General features: G+C 32.1%; 1 protein-coding gene across 4 annotated transcripts; it reads right to left on the bottom strand.

The window, feature by feature from the left end:
• Positions 1 to 504: 504 nt before the first annotated feature.
• LOC131943089 (hippocampus abundant transcript 1 protein) lies at positions 505 to 20143 on the bottom strand. 4 transcript variants are annotated; one of them, XM_059303102.1, is made up of 15 exons: positions 20055 to 20143; positions 19697 to 19782; positions 14994 to 15011; positions 11111 to 11203; positions 10840 to 10902; positions 9698 to 9825; positions 8700 to 8814; positions 8368 to 8586; positions 8072 to 8185; positions 7587 to 7658; positions 7195 to 7307; positions 6895 to 6992; positions 6522 to 6697; positions 5843 to 5999; positions 505 to 5615 (listed from the first exon to the last, which is right to left on the bottom strand). In XM_059303102.1, the coding sequence occupies exons 2-15, from the start codon at positions 19772 to 19774 to the stop codon at positions 5560 to 5562; spliced, it is 1500 nt and encodes a 499-aa protein (XP_059159085.1). In that variant the 5' UTR covers positions 19775 to 19782; positions 20055 to 20143; the 3' UTR covers positions 505 to 5559. The 4 variants fall into 4 exon arrangements, with proteins under 4 accessions (XP_059159085.1, XP_059159086.1, XP_059159087.1 ...); XM_059303103.1 differs by having other exon boundaries at positions 20067 to 20134; XM_059303104.1 differs by lacking the exon at positions 14994 to 15011.
• Positions 20144 to 21848: the final 1705 nt, after the last annotated feature.

Below are 21848 nucleotides of genomic sequence, written 5' to 3'. Positions count from 1 at the left end.
CCAAAGAAGATTGTTGTATTGGTGAACCAAGAGAATAATTTGTATCACAAGTCTTATAATAAGGCCGCATTTAGAAAACGCTAATCTAAGGGGCAGGGTAGATAAATGAAAGGTACAAGAGATTTATTGTTAGTGGCTTTATTTAAGGCCATAGTGTTGATAGTAGTGAGGGCATTATGTTCTCTAGTGCTAGTCTGGAGCTATTTTGACAAGGAACAAATTGACAGGGGCCCTTGTGTTTGGGGCCCTATTACTAGGACTCGTATGAGCGACTTTGTTAAAAGCTGTTTTGACTGGGTGTCATATTGTTGGTGATCTTTTTTGTCAGTGGCTAAGGGATACTATTTGTCAGGGGCCATAGTCCTTTTGTTGGGTCCTTCGATGATGTATCACAACTTACACAAGGCATGCAAATCCTCTTATTTGATATAACATTAGGTAACATTAATATTTTCCACTAGGAAGTATGAACACATACACTGACAAAAAACCAAATATCACTCAGATTGCTAATGACCTTTTTAATCATGTAAATCATAAAAGAATAACATTCATTAAATTCTCTGAAACATCCATGAAGTGGGTCAGTTTACAAATAACATTAAAGTATATGCTGACAATAAATTTGATGTATAATTTAGTTAAACCTATATTATATAGTCCAGCAATTTATTAAAATTACATTTAATATTTAAAAAATAAATATTAATAATAAAGTAATTTTAATAATTTTTAAAAATTGCAAAAATAATTAGTGTTTAATTAGGTCCTTCCCCCCACCTGTTTTTAAACCGATAAAATCAAAAGTTTATTTCAATGATTATCATTTAGTACAATGAAATGTTTTCAAGCTATAGTGGAAAAACTAAATTGTAATACTTCAAATGGTAAGCAATCTGTAGGGCCTATGCAACTATGATTGATAGAGAAAATATCATATGCTAATAAAATTCTTTTATACTTGTGTTTAGTTTTTCTTATTAGGTAAAAACTGTAAAGCAACTTTATATACAATTTTCCAAAAAAAATTTTTTGTGTGAAATTAAATAAAAAAAGAAAGAAAAAAGATTAATTAATATGATTTTACAAGAATGAAAAAAAATCCTAGATGTTTAAAAAAAGTCAAAGCAAAAAGAAAACAGATTGCCATATGATAATTCAACAAACTGTGGGGCTAAACCCCTGTAGCAAACTGTACTTACACATATTATAATATATACAACAGTGAGAGGAATCTTAGTCAAACCAACCGTATCACACCAAATCCAAAAAACACTTTTTAAAAGGAAAAAAAAAAGACAGCAGAACATTTAATAACATCTTTGCAGCTTTCATTGTAATAAATAACCGTTGAGTTAAACAATGCAGTTGTGTGTGGTATTCTATCCTAACTTTGTGGTCAAGTTAATGAGCTGTTTAAATCATAGATATCAAAACTGGTATTGGTTACTATGCCTGCAGAAATCACAGTATTGTCACATTTACTAAGATAATAGTCTAATGTAATGATTTTTTCTCTCTCTCCTCTACATCATGTCATTAAATAACGTTACTTCTCACTCACGCACACACAAAATCAAAATTGTACATCTCAATAAAAAAGATGGAACAAGACAAAACATGATTAGTTTTTCCAGGAATTAGATGAGCAAAAATATAAGCTCAATTACACCTGATACATTGAAAAATCAATTTTTGGCTTCTGTAAACATTTTAAAATTAGTTTACCAATAAGCACATGCATTTATCCTTTTGGTCTATTTTTTTTTTGTAATTGCTACATAAATTTGAAGGGGAGCTAGCATAATGTTTTGATACAAATTTGAAAATCTATCAAAGGTTATTTTAACTTATATTCATTGTTTATTTGAAAGCTTAAGAAATACCAATGTGAAAATTAAAAACATATTTTTTAAAGAAGTATTCCTAATAACCACAACACAATTGAGGGCAGTTCTGTTCTGTTTTTAAAATCATTCCTATCAATGTATTATTTTAAATTGAAAATATCATGAAATTTATATAACATTTATTACTTATTTTAAAGAAAGACAAGTTAAAAAAACTTGTTGATAAATCCCCTCACCACTATTAACAGCAAAAGATTAGAAAGACATGAATGTATATGCAATATTAATTTACAAATATCCTAAGATACAAAATAAAGGGAGAGAAAGTAGTGGCACATCAAAGTTGTGTATAAGCTGATGAGATCAAAATGGATATTTCAAATCTTTCTATCTTTAATCCGATCACTAGGAAACAACTTCAGTTTTATGTATGGCTTTACCTTGTTAATTACTACCCACAGGCCAATTATGAAATCCAACAACAGGCTTTAGCAGCTGTTTTTAAGCATGGATTTGAAATTTAAAAAAAAGTTATAACGTCTCCTTATCGAAATCATGCAAGGATTTTGAACTATTTTGAACAATATTTAAATCCATTCTGCACTATCAATATCATGTCATTTATTTACTAAACAATTTAACAATTACATTACTGAGTATTAAAACCTGTTTAATAATTATTTTAGGCTAAATACAGGAATTAAATGGTGTGAAAACACAAATTAAAAAAAAACTGGGAGAGCCATTTTTTTTTTTAGATTTATAGAGTTTATTTATTACATGTTAATACAGTTTGAGTCCCCCTTCCCCAGACTAGTAAAATCCTGAAATATGAAACTTTAAATACTATGTTTTTAAAATTATGGTTTAACCATGTGTACATGGAACTCTCATACTCTTTTAAGAAATTTCTGAAAGCAGACATCATGTTGAAAACAAAGTCTATAATTGTTAAAAATAACTGCAGCAAATTCAATTTGTTGAACAGGATGAAGGAATAACAGGAAATTAATGACTGGATTGTTGATATGAGCAATAGCCAATCCAAAATATTTAGTAAATAGAATAATAATAAACTGAATAACACAAAAATAAAAAAAAATTCCTTAAAAAAATGACCAAAAAAAATGTAAAAAAAAAAAAGCAAATCTTTTTTTCAAGCTTGAGTCAAACATTTTAATGTAAACATTAATAGCAAGAAATACTGACATTAGAGGCTGTCAAGGGGTCCGATGAAATATTTATACATCAACTTCAAAAATACCATCAAACACTGAACAATATGGAATAGCTAAACAGGTATTTTTTTATGACAAGCCAATGCACAAGCACCCGTATAGGATTTTAACAGCAGAGAAGATGTTTGACTACATGTGATCTCAATGGTTTTCCTGGCCCCTACAAGGCCATTTTTTAAACAAACTACAATACCATCCCAACTGATACACCTAAATAGGTAGGATGTTAACAGTCACAGGGATAATTATTTTTTAACTAGGACGCCTGGAAGATGTGGAGTCAAGGTCATCACCACTGTTTCGTATAAGACAAGACTATCAAACAACCTGTTTAAAAATCATCACTTTTATATAGCGTCTTTCACACACTAACAGTTTCCAGACAAAAACCATCAGAAATGTGGGTTCTGTGATGTTTTACACCAAATTGTTGAAACAATTACAAAGATTTCCAAATTCAATGATTCACTTTAGAAGGCTCTGTATGAATTAATTATGCTTCAACAGGACAGCATGAGATGGTATAACAAGGTAAGCAACACTACGTTTATTTTAAATCCAATCCTTGTTTCCTCACTAGAAAAGACAATTAAACTCTATTGATTACGTTGTACAACCAGTGTTTTTTGTAATTAAAAAAACTAGAGGCTGCAACACTCATTTCATCACAGAGTGGATGAGAGATCGGACTTCTGGCCAAAATTGTAGAAATGCTTGACTAAAGAGAATTGCTGAAGATATTCAACTTTTGATTTAATTTTGTAATTGTCACAAAGGATAGAAGCCAAAAAATTTTCAAGAGTCCAGTGACAAATAAGCAGTGTTTCTTACTAATATACATGTTTGTATACCTGTATGTATCTACACACAAATTTACATGTAATATAGTAGGTGGAATTTTCAGTGAATCTTCACTATTAGAAATAAAGCATTATACATTTGTGTTTTAGAGGAACAAGCTAACATATTAGGTACACCAAAGTATCAAAACTGGATCAAATTTGTACACCAAAGATATGAGAAAACAAAATTTTACATTTGCCTAAGAAGCTAAAATTAATTTAAAAAAAAAGTTCTGTTAAAAATCTTTTTAATAAATTAATGATAAGGTAAAGCATAATTATTAAATGTATTGTTTTAAATGTAGGCTACTCTCAAAGCTAACAGTGATTTTAATCAAGTGGATTTTATAAGCACACACACATTTTTTTTTTACATGGGTACATAAGGAAATTACCTTAGAAAACACAAGCAAATGTTGTTTGTGTTAGAGTAATGGATCTTGATTTTCATTTATGTAAGGTAACTCCATTTATTCCAGATGTTCAATTTTAATAAATTGTGTTTTTTTAACCAGTTCCAATATTTCTCTAACAGGCTAAAACAAAATCAAGTTTTCTATATTTAGAATATGTCAGAGCTAAATAAAATCTCTGAACTTAAACAAAAAGCCAAAACTGCAAAATTAGAATACAGGATTAAATAGGTTAAAATTTGTAATGACAAGTTTATTTTGGTAGTGTTGGTATACAAAGTCATTTATATGGTCCAAAGAAATGGACATGTTACAATGATCACTTCAATAGAAGTGATTGACATTATTAGATTAAAACATTGACTAATACACACAACTTTTCACCCCCCTATGCACAATAACTGGTTCTTCCATAGTTTTTGATTATCTTCTGGAACATACTTGAGGCAAGTCAATTGTGTATGAACACTTTACTAAAAGACAGGGAAAAACAAGCCGTTTGGAAAACAGTAAAGAAATAGAAATTTAAACACTTTGAAGACAGTAGATTTATCATAAGCACCAGTAATTCAACATCTTCCGGTGTGTGTGCATTGAAACCTAGGCTTGACTGCAGTAAACACTACATCACTAGGCAAGGTAGGGCATGTTGAAAATATGACACCAACTATAATTTTACAATTCTTTTTCAGTTCTCTCATATTCTGTAAACTTTTATATGAAAGCTAAACATAAATAACTTTTTTTGCTTGATGAAAGCAAAACAAAAAGCTCTAAAAGTTCACATCAAATTATAAGCCCCACCCCCATCTATACAAACTGGTTCTTAGCAAAATATTAAATAAAAATCTACATGAAAGAAAATACGGAAGCCGTCTGTTACGATGTGTCAACGAAAGGAATTATAACAAATAGACAAAGCATCTTTGGTGATTCTAGTTCAACCATCACAGGTTAGAGTTATCAAATCAAAGTAACAACTCATGTACCTTACTATGATCAACTTCAAAACCACTAAAGAAAAAAATGCCTTGATTAGAGTCAGGGCTGAACATGGCTAAAGGGAAAATTAAACCTGGGACTCTAGTTCTGAATCCCCTACTTCAATATAATCATTTTCAATGACAAAACAAAATGTGTATAAATATATAAATAAGTGTCTGGTCCAGCAACACAAACCAAACCGGGTACATCGATGCATTCGCCGTACTTTTCGCTATAACTCTACATCTGTATCAGTAATCAAGGGCTCTATTTCATGTTTTTTACCACCTACAGGGAAAACAATGTCAGAAAACTTATTTTAGACTGCTGTAAAGAATCCTCTTTATATTTAAACAAAGATGTGTACTAATAATGTAAACGTGACAATTACACACACATTTTAGAGAATTTTTTATTTAAAGTTAATTTAGTCTGTTAAAAATAAATGAACAATAATGGCTACCACAGTATGATGGCAATGGAGGTTTAAAATAGACAATGATATGATGAATTACCTGTTCCATCTTCTTGCATCTCAAAAGCAGCAGCAGCAGCAAGTTTCTGTTTCTTGGCTGCAGCAGAATGAGGATTCTCAGGCATAAAGGCAGCCACCAGCAGAGCCATGATGACAAGTACAGCCCCAAATGCAAATGGTGGTCCTGGAACCACACTCTGTAAACATGTGATTTTAGATTGTTAAAAAATATTTCAATGCTTCACATTGAATAAACAAGGGGGCAGACAGGTTTCAGCAAGCAAATAGATAGATATTCTTTTATTTGACACAGTAGAGGCTTAGACAAAGTTATAGCTTGGATAAAATTCAATACTGTTTTATTAAAGGAGTGTTAAAAAATGGTTTATTCTTAACAATGGTAAACACGTGACTGTGACAGTGGCATGTAAGTGGGAACAGGAGTGATGGTGAGGTGAAGGGATGGCAGGAACAGTGTTAGAATATGTTTGATTTCAAGTCTTTGAAAATGTCACATACATGTGTCAAATTTTATGTCCAATTTTAACTTAAATAACAATAAGGTATTAAAAAATCTGAAATGGAGTTAAATGGAATTTATGATTATGGCAAGTAAATTATTCTGTGCCAACACATGAATTCCACTATTATGTATTATGAAACAAAATAACAATACTGGGAACACTAAAACAGGTCAGCTAAAATAAGGTGAAAGTTACCTGAATGGCACTGTTCATTGTGCGATGTGACAGATTATCACTTTTGTCAGCTGCATCCAGCATTGCACTTTTCTCATTCAAGTCAACGTGGAACAAATAGAAAATAAAACCAAAAAGTGCAGGCCCCAACCCATTGCACAGACCTCTGATACCTGTTACAACACCTTGAGCAACACCTGCCAAACAACAAAACAATAACATTACATCACTGGTGTCTTGATAGGGAAAGATTATTCTACCATGGCATCTAGTTGTATTATAAGCTTGTATTCATGATATTATTGGTATAAGGGTATTAGTGTGAATAAAAAAGCATAATTTCAGTTAACACTAGCTATGACTTATATGGAATAAACAAAATAAAGAAACCAACCTTGTTGATCAGGACTGGCATGAGCTGACACAAATGAACTTATGGAGGGATAAGCTATACTAGACATGGCAGCCATTGTCCCTGCAAGCCAAATAATCCTGAAGGAGAGTAACAAAACAATTAATAATTGTCTAAACATTTAGTTCTACATACAAATTTAAAAAGCTATTTTCAAGGAAAACAATAGGTTAAAAAAATGTTTTTAAAAGAGTAAGCATTAAAAAGGAACTTTAAATATAATGTATTCTAACCATTCAGCTATTGGCTCTATTGTAAAAAAAAAAAAAGATTTTTATTTACCAATGTTGTGAAGCAAAGCCATAGCATGTCAACTGTATGATTTCAAACACTAAGCCGAACATAATTGTCTGCTTATGACCAATGTATTTCATAAGCAAAGCTAAAATCAAAGTCTGTAAAAAATGGAAGAATAGTTTTTAAAAAAAAGGAAAGAATATTTATTTTAGGATAATTTATATTTGTTTAAGTAAGTTGTTAAACCACAACTACCTCACTTCTACTAGAAGCTAAAAGAAACATGTTATATAATATACTAAACAAGAACAAGGGATTAAATATATAAAGTTGATGAATGAAAAATAATCTCGCATAGAGTGAGTTGGAAAGCTTGGAGGGATTATATAAGGAGACAACAGGTGCTATCAACTACTGATGTAATGAGATAATCTTACTTGTGCTAACACAGATAATACTCCAACCACTGCAATATATGAAGCCACTTCTTCTTTTGAAAAGTCCATAATCTGATAAATTAATTAAACAATGTAATGACCAGTATCTGCATTGTAATAATATTGTAAATATGAGTTACTCCCCTTGTAGAAACCTGTAAATGAATGTGGGTAAGAGAATCTGCTGCTAGTTGTTTAGTTATAAGTTTCTTATAAGTCAAATAATCAAATATCTGTGTTTGTTTACCATTTAATAATTGGCCTCAAACACACTGCAAACAAATGTAATAAAAAACAGTCATAGAAGTAGGCCTTCTCAAGTGATTTAAAAAAAAATCTTAACAAATAGTCATACTCATATAAAATAATTATCTAAATTTCAAAAAGTAAATCAATTTTGCTTACACATTTACTAAAATACTGTCAATAGTAATAATCTAAAGATATCCAATAAAAATAACTGGAGAAATGAAATAGAAACATACCAGTCTTAGATATACAAATATAGAGGAATATTCTCCTGCTTCTGGCAAGTAGGAGAGGAATACTGTTACACACAACAGAAGGATTAACAAATCTTGACCAACTTTCTTCAGTGCCTACAGTTAACACAGAATGCATTTAATTAATCAATTAAATTTTGTTTTTAAACTTTTAGTAAATATATATTACAATGTACTATCTAAGATAAAATACATAGCATTAAAAATAAGACAAGTTTAAGAGCATGTTTATAGTTTACACTATAAATGTAATAAAATGTAATCAAATAATGCCTTACACCAAAGGGATCTGCCTTCTCCCAGGAGATCTGAGAGCCCCAGCTGGCTGGGCGCAGTTTTTCTGGCAGGGACTCTGGAACAAGCACTAAGATGAAAAGTACATCTAAGATTGCTATGGATGAGGCTAGCCAGATGACCAAATTTTCACTGTACATATCTTGTAGAAATGCTCCAATTGCTGGACTGGTAACAAGACTAGCTGCAAATGTTGCTGAAACCTAGAGCAGAAAAAAATGATCAAGGTAAATTTGAAATTTTAAAGAGTACCACTCCAAGTGTAGGTACTGTAGGGGTAAATCAAACATAAGAATAAACAAACAACTTTACTTACCAAGCCATAGGCTGAGCTACGTTCATCCTCTGTTGTGACATCAGCCACATAAGCAAAAACAACACTAAACGTTACAGAAAACACTCCTGATATTGAAAGCATAGCAAAATACCACCTGAAGAAAAATAGAATATTATTAATAATTATATGAACCTGTCTACATTTTTAATGCGTTAAAACTGATTGTATTAATTTATTTTTAGATAAAGTTAGATAAAGCATTAATGTAGAGCTTATGACTGCAAGTCTGAAAGTATGGAGTTTGGATACCATCTAGAGTCTGTAAGATGACCCTGAGATGACCCAGCTCTGATGGGTACCTCATTCAAGCTAGGGATACTAAGGCTGCTGGGCATGGTGCTGACCACACTACACCCCTGTATGCCAGGGTTATTGAAACAGATGAACTCTACTTCATTTTTTTTGGAAACTCATGTTACAATTATCAATTTGAGGAAGCTACTTCATGTTTGTATTTTGTTTGAATAGGTCAGTGTTGGGGTCAGAGTTCACCAGGGTCAAGCACCAAATTGTGAGAGCTCCTGCATATTGGTTAAAGTGTTAAATGGGTGTCTGATGGTAAGTGTAGAGTTGTGGTCTCATATACTGCCAAGCTATACTGTTAATTTCTTCACAATAACTATAGCACTCTACTTTTGTCACAGAGGTGCATTATAATACCATGTTTTATACCACTATAACACTTGTGAGATATCAACTAATGTATTAAGCTTTTCTCATTAAAAAAGAGAAGACAAATTATTGGAAAAAAAAAATTGTCAAGTTATAACTAGCTAAACTGTCATGTCATCAATTATTTTTCAGATTTACAACCCCAAAGATCTGAAATTCTCTAGTCCAGCAACACCTGCTCAAATGTGGACCTGAACTTCATAGTAAGAATAAAGCATTAAATCAATACCATCACAATGCAGCTTTATTATTCTCTCAATAACCAAACTATGGTGATGTGAGTAAATGGAAGTAAATAAGGTTACCATGGACTTAACCTCATCAGAGGTATTGGAGCACAGGTGAAGCCCACAGTGAGGAGCAAAAATGGCTTGCGTCCCCATACATCAGAGAGGGCCCCAATCAGTGGTGCACTTAGGAAGGATAAAAGACCCTGAGAACAGAGAGAGAGTAAAGTACAGTGCATCAGCAAGTGCAGTGCTACTTTTTTTTATTGACAGCACACGTAAACATGTTTTAACAAACACAATAAGTTTTAAAGGTGATTAGCGATAATGCCTGTTTATAACTGTAAATTGCAAGGTTTCTCTTGTAGTGGGTGATTATTGTTAGTAGACAAACTTAATGCATAGCTTAAATGATTAAAAAACCAGATGAAAAGTAGATTTTTTAAAGCAGATATACAGGATTGGACAGACAGACAGACACTGATGATTCAGATCATCAAGGTACAGTGACACTGTTTCATTTGCTTAATGGTTGCCTTGGGGCATAGGACATCTAAATTATTCAACAGAGAAAAATATTGTGACAAATTTTTCCCAGTACACATGTAAGAATTAAAAAGACATTTTCCAATCGCTTTGTTCTAAAACCAACACTATTTTAAAAGTTAAATATTTTAATCTTTACATTTTTTTCTGCTACTTTACAGTAGGAAAATAATGTTCAGAATATAAAAATGTCAAAATATAATGAATAACTAGACTGTAAAAAGAAGTATGTTAATTGCTGTTATAACAAAAGATACTAAAGACTGACTTATGTGGGTCATAATTATTTTCTTTGTTCATTTTTCCCTAAGTTTTTAAATTTACTCTAAGCCAACAAGTAAGGGAACCAAATATCCAGAACAAAAAGTTGTTGAACCTATTTAAACAATTTGAAAACACCTTTTTGAAAGGTATTAAACTTGATAAGATAAAAGAACAGGATAACTTTTTATCAGTGTATTTATATAAAATTAATAAAACAGTGTTAACATGTGCAATAGAAGGAAAAAAAAAAAAAAAAAAAATATCAGTCAAATTGCCAATAAAGGCAATCAATAATTCTAAACCTGTTACAAGAAATGCACCGTGCACACACTTTGTTGCCATGGTATGTTGACAGTAATAAAGTTATGCTTACAATAAATCTAATGATGTACTGAGATATAAGTGCTTACCTTGACACCTTGAATAAGACCATTAAACAGAAAGGTGTGCTTAGGAAAAGTGTCATTTAAAACCTGAAAGAAATTGGTAAATTTTGTTGAATACTGATAAAATATTCTAATTATAAGACAATGCCTTGCACTTTCCCTAGTAAAACTATGTAGTTCACAATGAAAAAACAAAATAAAAATAAAAAACACAACATAACATATTAGAATTTTAATAAAAAAATAAATTTTAAAGTAGTTTTTAAATTATTACAAAAAATTATTTCAGACTCACACTTATTATTGGAGATGTTAGCAGGCCCCAGGCAAAAAATTCCAAGAAAATGATAACCAATGCATGATATATGCTTGCTTGTCCCAGCCCAGACTGAAATAAACGTTTTTAAAATGATAGTGGCATCCATTATTTTAAAAAACAAAACACAATTAAGACAATATTTGGAATTGAAGTAAAAAATTACTAACTACATAGTAAGAATTAAATGGTTTAAAACAGGATCAGAATAGATTGTAAACATAGTGAGCTATTATGTGATGCGTGATTTTCTTGCCATAAATAAAAAAAGCAACAATTTCCTGAGACAGAATGAGTGTTTGTTTTAATTATCGCTATAGCCCGGCATCCAAAAATGCTAAAATGGTAGCAGTAATACTTCAAGAGATAAAATCTGCTGTTTAATGTTAATTGTAATACTTTGCACCATATACTTGAGGCTACTGATGATTTGGTAACTACTTTTCTTTTTTTTGTTGAAAATTTCTAAAATAATTTTCAAGGCCATAGTGTAACTCAAATGTGAAAAATAACAAAAAAACAAAATAACTATTATTAACAAGGTAGTTTTAAATGTTCAGTTTTGAGACTTATTGTAATACCCAATACTAATGTGTTAATGTCTAGTAGTAAGCAAAAAATCAGAACCATTTAAAAGCTATCTTAAGGTAATATATAACACTATATCTTGAGAAAAAACAACAGATTTTTTAAAAATTTGGTATTTCATGCCTAACATAATTTGAAGGAAATTGCATTAGTTAATGGTAACCCAATTCATTCAATATATTTCAGCTGAAGTTTGCTTTTCTTATCTTCCTTATCTGTGGTAAATAGTTGGGCAATAGCTCTGGACTCAGAAAAATAAATCAGCAAGATAAGATTGGTAGGCCTACAGGTGAAACTATCACATTTCAAGGTATTTCATAACCAACAACAGGAAAGTCATAATAGCCCATTCAGAAAATGTACCCTCAAATACAAGTTTGTGTACTTAAATAAGTACACTAAACAGTTAAAAGGATGGGTCAATGCTTAAAATGGCATTGGAATCCAATGGGCAGGAAAGCAATGATTTTAAAAACATAAAATTTAACAAAGGTTTTTATAAAATAAGGTCAGTATAAGTTTATCACAAATCTATTAGAAGAAAACAACAGCAACCTGGGACCAACAGATTGAGCAAGTTTGTAAAATAGTGTGAAACTAATGGGAGCACCCTGAACAAATGCTTATATTATTGGACATAAGAGCCCAGCTGTTACTCCATCTAATAACACAGTAAACCAGTATTCAGGCTTATTGCAGGCTTTATTATTTTGGTCAGGCAGTGACACATAAAATATATTGATTGTGTCTTATGAATATGGTTTATGCTGCTGTTAAAAAAAAATATTCTTTCAACAAGGGAAATCAGTTGGAAATAAAACAATAAAAACTTAAAATAAACTAAAAAGGATGTAAATCTAGGTAGGGCCTACATAAAGAGAAACATATTAGTTTTTAAAAAGTAAACTTAAAGAAGTATTCATAATTCTGATCTGAGTTTCTTTCAGACATTTTTCTCCAGGACATTGGTTAAAGTATAAATTATATATTTTTTTCTATTTTGGTAGGGGTGGAGGTAAGGAGAGATGACTGAAAGAGACTCTGATTCTAATAAATTATGTTAATATGTAGAAATGTAAGCTGTACTTAATTATTAGTTACATAAATCTACACACAGATAGTTACCAACTACTAAATAATATTATAAAAATTATTTGAAAAACCAAAAATAATCACCCTAAAATCTGTATTCTCCTATCCCCTAAAATTTCACCCCCTACCTTCTTAACTGTCAGTATCTAAGTGACCTACATTTTTGTACAATCAAAATACATAAAACAACACTATCACTACACATTTAAAAAAACTTCAAAAAATTAAAGCACAAAATTAACTTTTTTAAAGTCAAAAGAATGCACATTCAAACTTTAAACCCAAATGCATTGGTTTTAGTTAGTACATAAGCCAAAAAAAAATTCTGGTGATTTGAACCCAATAAAATATAATGAATTGTATAAAAATTACATAGGTATCAATTTAAAAAAAAAAGAGGTGGATTTATATACTGAGAGGACATGACTCAACACCAAAGTTAACAGCTGATACGAAGATATACTACAGAAGCAATTTCATTTGCTGTGCGGGACCCAGTTCTTGCTCTCAGCTGAGTGTTATACAAAGATATTAACAGAAGCACACTCATATGCAGTGTGGGACCCAGTTCTTGCTCTCAGCTGAGTGTTATACAAAGATATTAACAGAAGCACACTCATATGCAGTGTGGGACCCAGTTCTTGCTCTCAGCTGAGTGTTATACAAAGATATTAACAGAAGCACACTCATATTCTGTGTGGGACCCAGTTCTTGCTCTCAGCTGAGTGTTATACAAAGATATTAACAGAAGCACACTCATATTCTGTGTGGGACCCAGTTCTTGCTCTCAGCTGAGTGTTATACAAAGATATTAACAGAAGCACACTCATATTCTGTGTGGGACCCAGTTCTTGCTCTCAGCTGAGTGTTATACAAAGATATTAACAGAAGCACATTCATATGCTGTGTAGGACCGAGTTTTTGCTCTCAGCTGAGTGTCATGATACAAAGATATTAACAGAAGCACACTCATATGCAGTGTGGGACCCAGTTCTTGCTCTCAGCTGAGTGTTATACAAAGATATTAACAGAAGCACACTCATATTCTGTGTGGGACCCAGATTTTGCTTTCAGGTGAGTGTCGTGATACAAAGATAAACAACAGAAGAACACTCATATGCTGTGGGGGACCCAGTTTTTTTGTACCCAGCTGAGTGACAACATTAGACTTGGTCCATAACACTGAAATTTGATAATGCTTTTATGCCCAGTAACTTGGTACATGAATAACATATTTGCAGTATGACAAACAATTGAAAAAGATACTCCTTTAAAATTGTTAATTTTAAAAATATACTGTTAATTATAGTGGGAAGGTGGATAGAAAATAAGCAGTTATAATATATGAGAGAAAAATAGAATGGGAACAACTGCTATAATACCTTAATTTAGAAAATACAAATCAACTCAAGAAATTTCATAAATGTAGGAGAAATAACTTTCAAGAAAGGAAATTTATTAAAAATGTGCTTGTCTAGGCTACACACATTAAGAACCAAGGAAAAGTGTATATTAGTTATTGTAGTTGTTTGCTTTTATACCAAAGTTTTGACCCAGCTTCATAACATTGAAAATTTTCAAATCATCTTCTAGTAAGAGCATACCACATGTATATGCATTTCTAAATTTTAACTAATGTAGAAATAAATATTCAGACAATTTATGCAACAGTATACAAAAAAGATAATTGTATCCTCAGCTCATCATTAAATATTGCGATGTTTTAAAGAAGCATCACGAATATCTGGTACTTCGTGTATAATAGATATGGATAATTAGTCAAGTATGCAGAACAATGGAAAAGTAGGAAATCATTTATCAGTTATTTCAATGCAACATGACTTAGAAATGTAGACTTACACAGTAGACATTCAGATGTTACATCACAACAACACTTAACAGACCAAGTACTGATTGTAAATAAGCTAAAACATGCAATTGCAATATTAACTCCAATTTAACAATATAAAAAAAAACTATCAGCAACCAGCTAAAAAAACACCCTTAATTTGGATCACAGCAAATCATTTTTAATGTCAAAATCTGTGACATTTAATAAATTTTAAAATCTTTTTTCTCTATCAGTGGCAATATAAAATTATTATAAACATTAAGATGATACGTTGCTGCAATCCAAAACTACATTTGTTTGTGGTTAACTAATGTTAACCCTCAATCATACCTGTTTATCTTTTTCACCCTATGTAAATAAAAACAAAACATCCATTAATGATATACAAGTCAGGGAAATGAACATAAAGCATAAATGTTGGCTAGAACTACTGGAGTGTAAGTAAAGATGAGTAATGATAATTATTTTTATTAACTGGAGTATAGTAAATCACACAACAGACATTGGAAAATGGTTCACCTATTTGAGTGTTTGGAAATTATATAATCCAAAATGCAAATAAACTCTAAAACTTTTCTAGTTTTCATCATTGAAAAAATAGCAACTAAACAACTAAAAACATGCGAGTGCAAAACAACTTGTTTTAATCTTGGAGGATCACTATAATGACAAATGTCTGGCTATATAAATGAACTACTATGGGTTTCCATGTTTACAGCTTTAAAACACCCTTCTTTAATGGATTTGTAAGAAAGGATATTATGTAATGGGTTATTAAACTAATTAGCCAATGTTACAACTATCTGGCCTTTCTGAGTAATATCAGGCAAATTGAACAATGGTTAGATTATGTTTTTTTTTTAAGTAACACAACACAAAAGAGTTTGTAATTTATACAAATAACAAATTTATTTTTTACAACTTCAGCCACAAAAAGGCCAATAACATGAAACTAAAGCCACACAATCTAGAAATGTTACAACATCATTATTGTTCTTAACTGATAACAACAATTGTGCCAAACTACTGAAAAGCACACCTTTCTCTCTATAATTATATGAAATGTTATTGCTATTAAAGGCAACCAGAAAATGGTATCTAAATGATCAAAGCGAGGATGTGAGATCTAGGAATAGTAAAGTTTAGGTTAGAAGATGCTTATTAGCAATGTTACAGGAAATTACAGCCAGAATTGAGAAGTATCAGAAAAGGGAACAGAAAAACAACAACAAAAGTTTTTCTAACGAAAATATTGCTACAACGAAACATATTCTATTGATTTATCTCATCTGCTATAATGATTGCAAGGTTGTGACACTACCTTATATATGCCACTGGGTATATCTAGCATAATAGTAACCTTTTATTGTGTTAGAAAAAAAAAACAGAAACTAGTAAGTTTGCTTATTATATCAGGATAGTTATCTTTATCAAAATGATTATAAGTTAAATATAAGTATAATCAGTGAAATTCCATACAATTACACACTGGAGAGAACTGAAGACAGAGTAGCATTAGCAAATGTGTTGCAGTGTAAAAATGACTGCCTCACTACAACTAGCTTTGTGAACAGTCAATTTGACTTGTGTTTGGGAATAAAATTATACGAATTAATCTAACTAATGTGAAATAAATTATTGAATTGTTTATCAACATCCAAATCAGAAAGAAAGATAGTAGGCCTAACCAAATATAAAAATGGCAACCTATTCTAATTTGAATTACTAGTCCATTATTCTATTCTAAAGGCTATAGTTATGGCAAATAATGGAATCTTCTTGATAAGGGGGTGTTAAGGTTACTGTTAGTAAACTAAACACTATACATAAGCGTAACTTGCTAAAATGTCAATGCAATCCCTAAGCAACAGTGTTTCTTCCAGGCATCTCTTTGGGGTAGGGTTCTGTGAAGAGTCTACCACCCCCCACCCAAATGAAATTTATATAGAAAATATATGCTTTTAACAGTGTGTCGTCGTCCCCCCCCCCTCCCAGGAAGAATAAAGTTTGGAAGAAACACTGCTACCCAAGCTAGTCTATCATGGTCTTAAAAAATACATTTGGGGTATTGGTATTACTGATGCCAGAAATAGTTGTGAGTTTGTTCACATCATTACTATATCCTGTTAATGTATAGTTTATCTGTTTCCTGTTAATGTATAGTTTATCTGTTTACGGTTAAATGATGTTGACATACACAAGGTGATAGTGTTCTCAGCACTAAGACGCCTTTGTTTATTGCTTTGGTAAGGATTATTGTAAGACTTAAACAATTAGTGATAGTGTTACCATTGGCTTTATTAGCGAGTCATATTTGGGTAAACATTTAGAGTATCAGTATTTAGTTAGGCCTAACTACCAGTAATTTTACACACACCCCTCTCCCTTTATAAAAGATTCCATTATTATTGCATTATCCGACACTGGTATAATAATAAGACAGATTAAATTTATTTAAATTAGGCCGAGACCTACTAAATTCTAATCCTAACAAACAATGAGATGGAAAGATTTGGTAAATTGTAAAATAAAATAAACCTGCTGCAGGCCTATGTATTTTGTATATAAATAAATAAGATTTTATAACCTAACCTGAAAGTAGAAAGATTAAGAATAGACTTGAATAGTTAGCAGTCAGTAGAGTGACTAACACACATCCAATCATTGAGCCAATGTCAAAAGAGTAGTTCTGGGCACTGTTCTGGGCACAGCTTCGAGATCAACAGGCGGGCTTTAGGAAGGAAAGGTCATGCATAGACCAAATTGCTACCCTGCGCATCATCATTGAACAGGCCCAAGAGTGGAACTCATCTCTCTATATTAATTTCATAGACTATGAGAAGGCCTTTGATAGCCTGGATAGGCAGTCAATGTGGAAATTGTTGAGACACTACGGGGTGCCACAGAAAATAGTCAACATTATTATGTCTTCATATGAAGGTCTCAAGTGTAGAGTAGTGCATGGCCAACAGACTACAGAGGCCTTCCCAGTACGGACCGGAGTAAGGCAGGGTTGCCTACTTTCACCATTCCTGTTCCTACTGGCCATAGACTGGGTTATGAAGATGTCAACAGAGAAAACGCGAAACGGTATACAGTGGACATTGTGGAGCCAGCTGGATGACCTGGACTTTGCTGACGACCTGGCCCTCCTTTCTCACACACAACAGCAAATGCAGGATAAAACCAACAGGGTTGCAAATTTTTCTACAAGCCTGGGTCTGAACATCCACAGAGGGAAAAGTAAAGTTCTCAAAGTCAATGCATCAAACAACAACCCTATAACACTGGCAGAAGAAGCCCTAGAAGAAGTGGATAGATTCACCTACCTTGGAAGTATTGTTGATAAGCAGGGTGGGACAGAAGCAGACATAAAAATAAGGACGGGTAAGGCAAGAGCAGTCTTCAACCAACTAAAAAATGTTTGGGGTTCGGGAGATTTAACCCTTAGAATAAAAATCCGGATCTTCAACACACTAGTAAAACCTGTTTTACTCTATGGAGCTGAGACATGGAGAATAACTGCTATAAATAAGAAGAAAATACAATCATTTATAAACGCATGTCTCAGAAAGATCCTGCGAATTCGCTGGCCTAAAACCATCAGAAATGATGTTCTATGGCAACGGACAAATCAACTGCCAGTGGAAGTAGAGATCCTCCAGAGAAAATGGAAATGGATTGGCCACACACTCAGGAAGCCTGTATCCAGCATAACAAGACAGGCCCTCACCTGGAATCCACAAGGCAGGAGGAAGAGAGGCAGACCAAGAAAGACCTGGAGACGTGACCTGGAAGAAGACACCAAGAAGATTGGATACACCTGGGGACAGTTGGAGAGACTAGCCCTGGACAGAGACGTCTGGAAAGCTCTTGTCAGCGGCCTATGTCCCAGTAGGGACGACAGGCAAACATGATGGGGCACTGTTATTGCTGGTGGCGTCAAAACTCAGCTTAACATTCGATTTATATTAATCCTAGTCAAGACATAGGCCTACATACATACTACACTACATACTGTTTTAGGTAAAACTCCATTTTAGCGTATTTTATTTCCCGCTTCACCTCCAGTTGAGCGTATTTTATTATAAACACAACCGAAACACACAAAAACGTTAGGAAAACACTAGATCTACCTATTTTTTTATGATTGTGATTTTTAATTAGAAAAGGTAAAAAAAACCATAAAATAGCATTAGAACTTAATAGAACTGTTCCAATTAAATATCGTGTGATCGTCTGCGGGAGAAAAATCCTTACACGGTCGCGGGTTCACCGTGAGTTCACATTGACTTTATCAGCATACGTCATAGCTCGGGCAATAGCTGTTTGAAATTGTGTTGGCCTCAGTTTTGGGGTCATTGTAAGTTCATTAATGTTTATTTATAGTATCATGCCTGGGAGATACTTGTAACAATAAAAACTTAACCGCCTTGCAATTGTGAGTTATGTTTACGTACTTCACCCATTGCCATGAATATTCTAACTGACACACGAACATTACACATTCAATATTCTAAATTTGGATTTTTCTCAAATTTTGATAAAAGTAAAATTATCAAAATCTAAAACAAAGTCAGTCTCTTTGTTTTTTTTATTCATTTGTTAAAACAAAAATACAATACAAATAAATAAATCGTGTTTTCCCAATGTTTTGGTGTGTTTCCGTTGTTATAATAAAATACGCTCAACTGGACGTAAACAAGAAGCGGAGAATAAAATACGCTAAAATGGAGTTTTACCCTGTTTTAAGTAGATTTCTATTTCTAAAGCCAATGGTAGTGTGTTAGACAGTGTACTGTTAGTGTAGGCCTAACGCCTAACACCATCACTCATTCACATTCACCTTGACGGATTTTATTAGATTTACTGTTTAGTCTTCTATCTAGATCTAGATATAATCTGTAGATCTAGATCCACTTCTTTTCACATGCTTACACACAGGCCTTAACTCTGTGAGAGTGAACAGATGAGACCGTGTGTGAGTGAGTGAACTCGTTTCCAAATCAAATTTAATCAAACACTTGACTTACCTCTTCTGAATCTTTTGGATAGCCTTTTTTGGACCAGATGATATTACCAATAATCCTTTTTCTCTTCTTACCCATCATCGCGCATACTATTTGAGATGAAACACTAGTTTAAATGAAAGTTCACTTTACTCTAAACACAAAACATATTTCATGATCTCTTGACAAATACGGTCTTGCTATAGAAAAATTACACTGCATTTAAATGCCAGATAAGCACTCAATAATTTGTAAATTCCTTTAACGCTGTATAGTGTATAGGACAACAATCATTAAAATACCAATAAACTTAATAATGCCTACGTTAAACTATAGAATATCATAACACTTGTATGTAACAGATAATAAGAAAATGAATTACAAGTTACGGAACTTTTTCACAATATTTTGGCCGTGGTAAATTAAAATTGGGCAGTATGTTTATCTAAACATCCTTCACCCCGTTTTATACCGGATATGACAATATCGCAGCAAATAACTAGACTATGGACGATAGGCTAGACTACATAACAAATAAATCTAGGCCTACTAGGTCTAGGCCTAAGTAGGGGAGTTTCCTATAAGGAAATTACTACAAGTAATATTCTAAATATAGAAAATAAACAATAAACAACAACATCAATGACAATATTCTTATTATATGGTTGCATATATATATATATACATATATATATATATATATATAGGCCTATATATATATATATATATAGGCCTATATATATATATATATATATATATATATATATATATATATATATATATATATATATAGATCTATATATATATCTTTTGCTCTAGTAATCAATACATTATTTTATACCTATGGCTAGAATCAACAAGTGTGATATCTACCCGCATTAGCTACATAAATTTAAGTACAGTCACACACACAACATCAACAAGAAAGCTATAGTTAGCATGTAAAGTGCATTGACAATGACAGTTATTGTAACTGCTATAGGCCCAGGGGCGGATTAAGCTTGGGCGAGGCCCCGGGCTGAAACTTTTTGGGGGCCCCTGATTATATATATATATATATATATATATATATATATATATATATATATATATATATATATATATATATATATATATATATATATATATATATATATCCTAATCAGCATACCATTCAAGATATTAATGGATTATTTATAACTTATAGGAACATTCGACACCGATATTTACAAAACTGCTAATTTAAAAAGCTGTCAATTGTGTTCAATGAGCGGTAAATTGGATACAAACATCTAACCTTCTTCTTCTTCTCTTCTTCTTCGTTCTTAATTTTAGTATTGGAAGGGATCCCCTTAGGTTAGGCGCCATTGAGACCATTGACTCTGATTTCAGCCTGCTTTTCTTTTTACTTTCTCGTATATACGAAGTATAGAGAACGTCTTGTAATCGTGCAAAAAAAAATCGAGATTTTTGCAAATCTCGACGTTTTACACCTCACTGATACGGAAAAACATAAATTTGTATCTGTGTGTGTGTAAACACGATAACTTGAGTACCGTTACAGCTAGGTTGATGAAATTTTATATATAAGTATTGTATCAAAATCGTAGATCCCTATCAACTTTTGAGAGATTTCCGACAACCGGAAGTGGTACTTTTTCTACTTTGAATTTTTCAAAAGCCTATAACTTGAGTACTATTTCAGATAGATAAATGAATATTTGAGATACAAGTAAAAGATATAAATTTTAATTATGAAATAACACACGGGAACAACTACGTTTGCCTTCGTTCAAAACTACGCTATGATAAAATAAAACTGCTGTTACCAGATCAAACTAATAAAATCTCAATGTTCATGTGCTATAGATGGAACAGAACACATTCAACTGTAAATGTTGGTAATGCTCAACTCATCACTGTAATACAAACTGGGATGCATACCATGAGTCCAGGGACAATGGGCAGGATTCAGTGCACTTTTATCTCAAGTCATGTGGAATGATTCATTATTTGTTGAAATAGAAGCATGTCGAACAGGCAAGGTATTAACTATTGCATTCAAATTATAGCAAACCAAAATGGCTATCTGTTTGCTAATATTAAAACTGAAACAAAATAACCTGCTCACAGTTAAACATTGTGCCACTTAAATCAAGACTATCGTACCTCGATTAACGAACGCCCCAACTTCTAC

The sequence above is a fragment of the Physella acuta genome, unplaced genomic scaffold (assembly GCF_028476545.2).
Source record: "Physella acuta isolate Inbredline_101_S28 unplaced genomic scaffold, ASM2847654v3 ptg000441l, whole genome shotgun sequence".
NCBI classification, from domain to species: domain Eukaryota; kingdom Metazoa; phylum Mollusca; class Gastropoda; family Physidae; genus Physella; species Physella acuta.
Note: the sequence above shows the minus strand (reverse complement) of the source record. Positions and strands in the feature narration are given on the sequence as shown.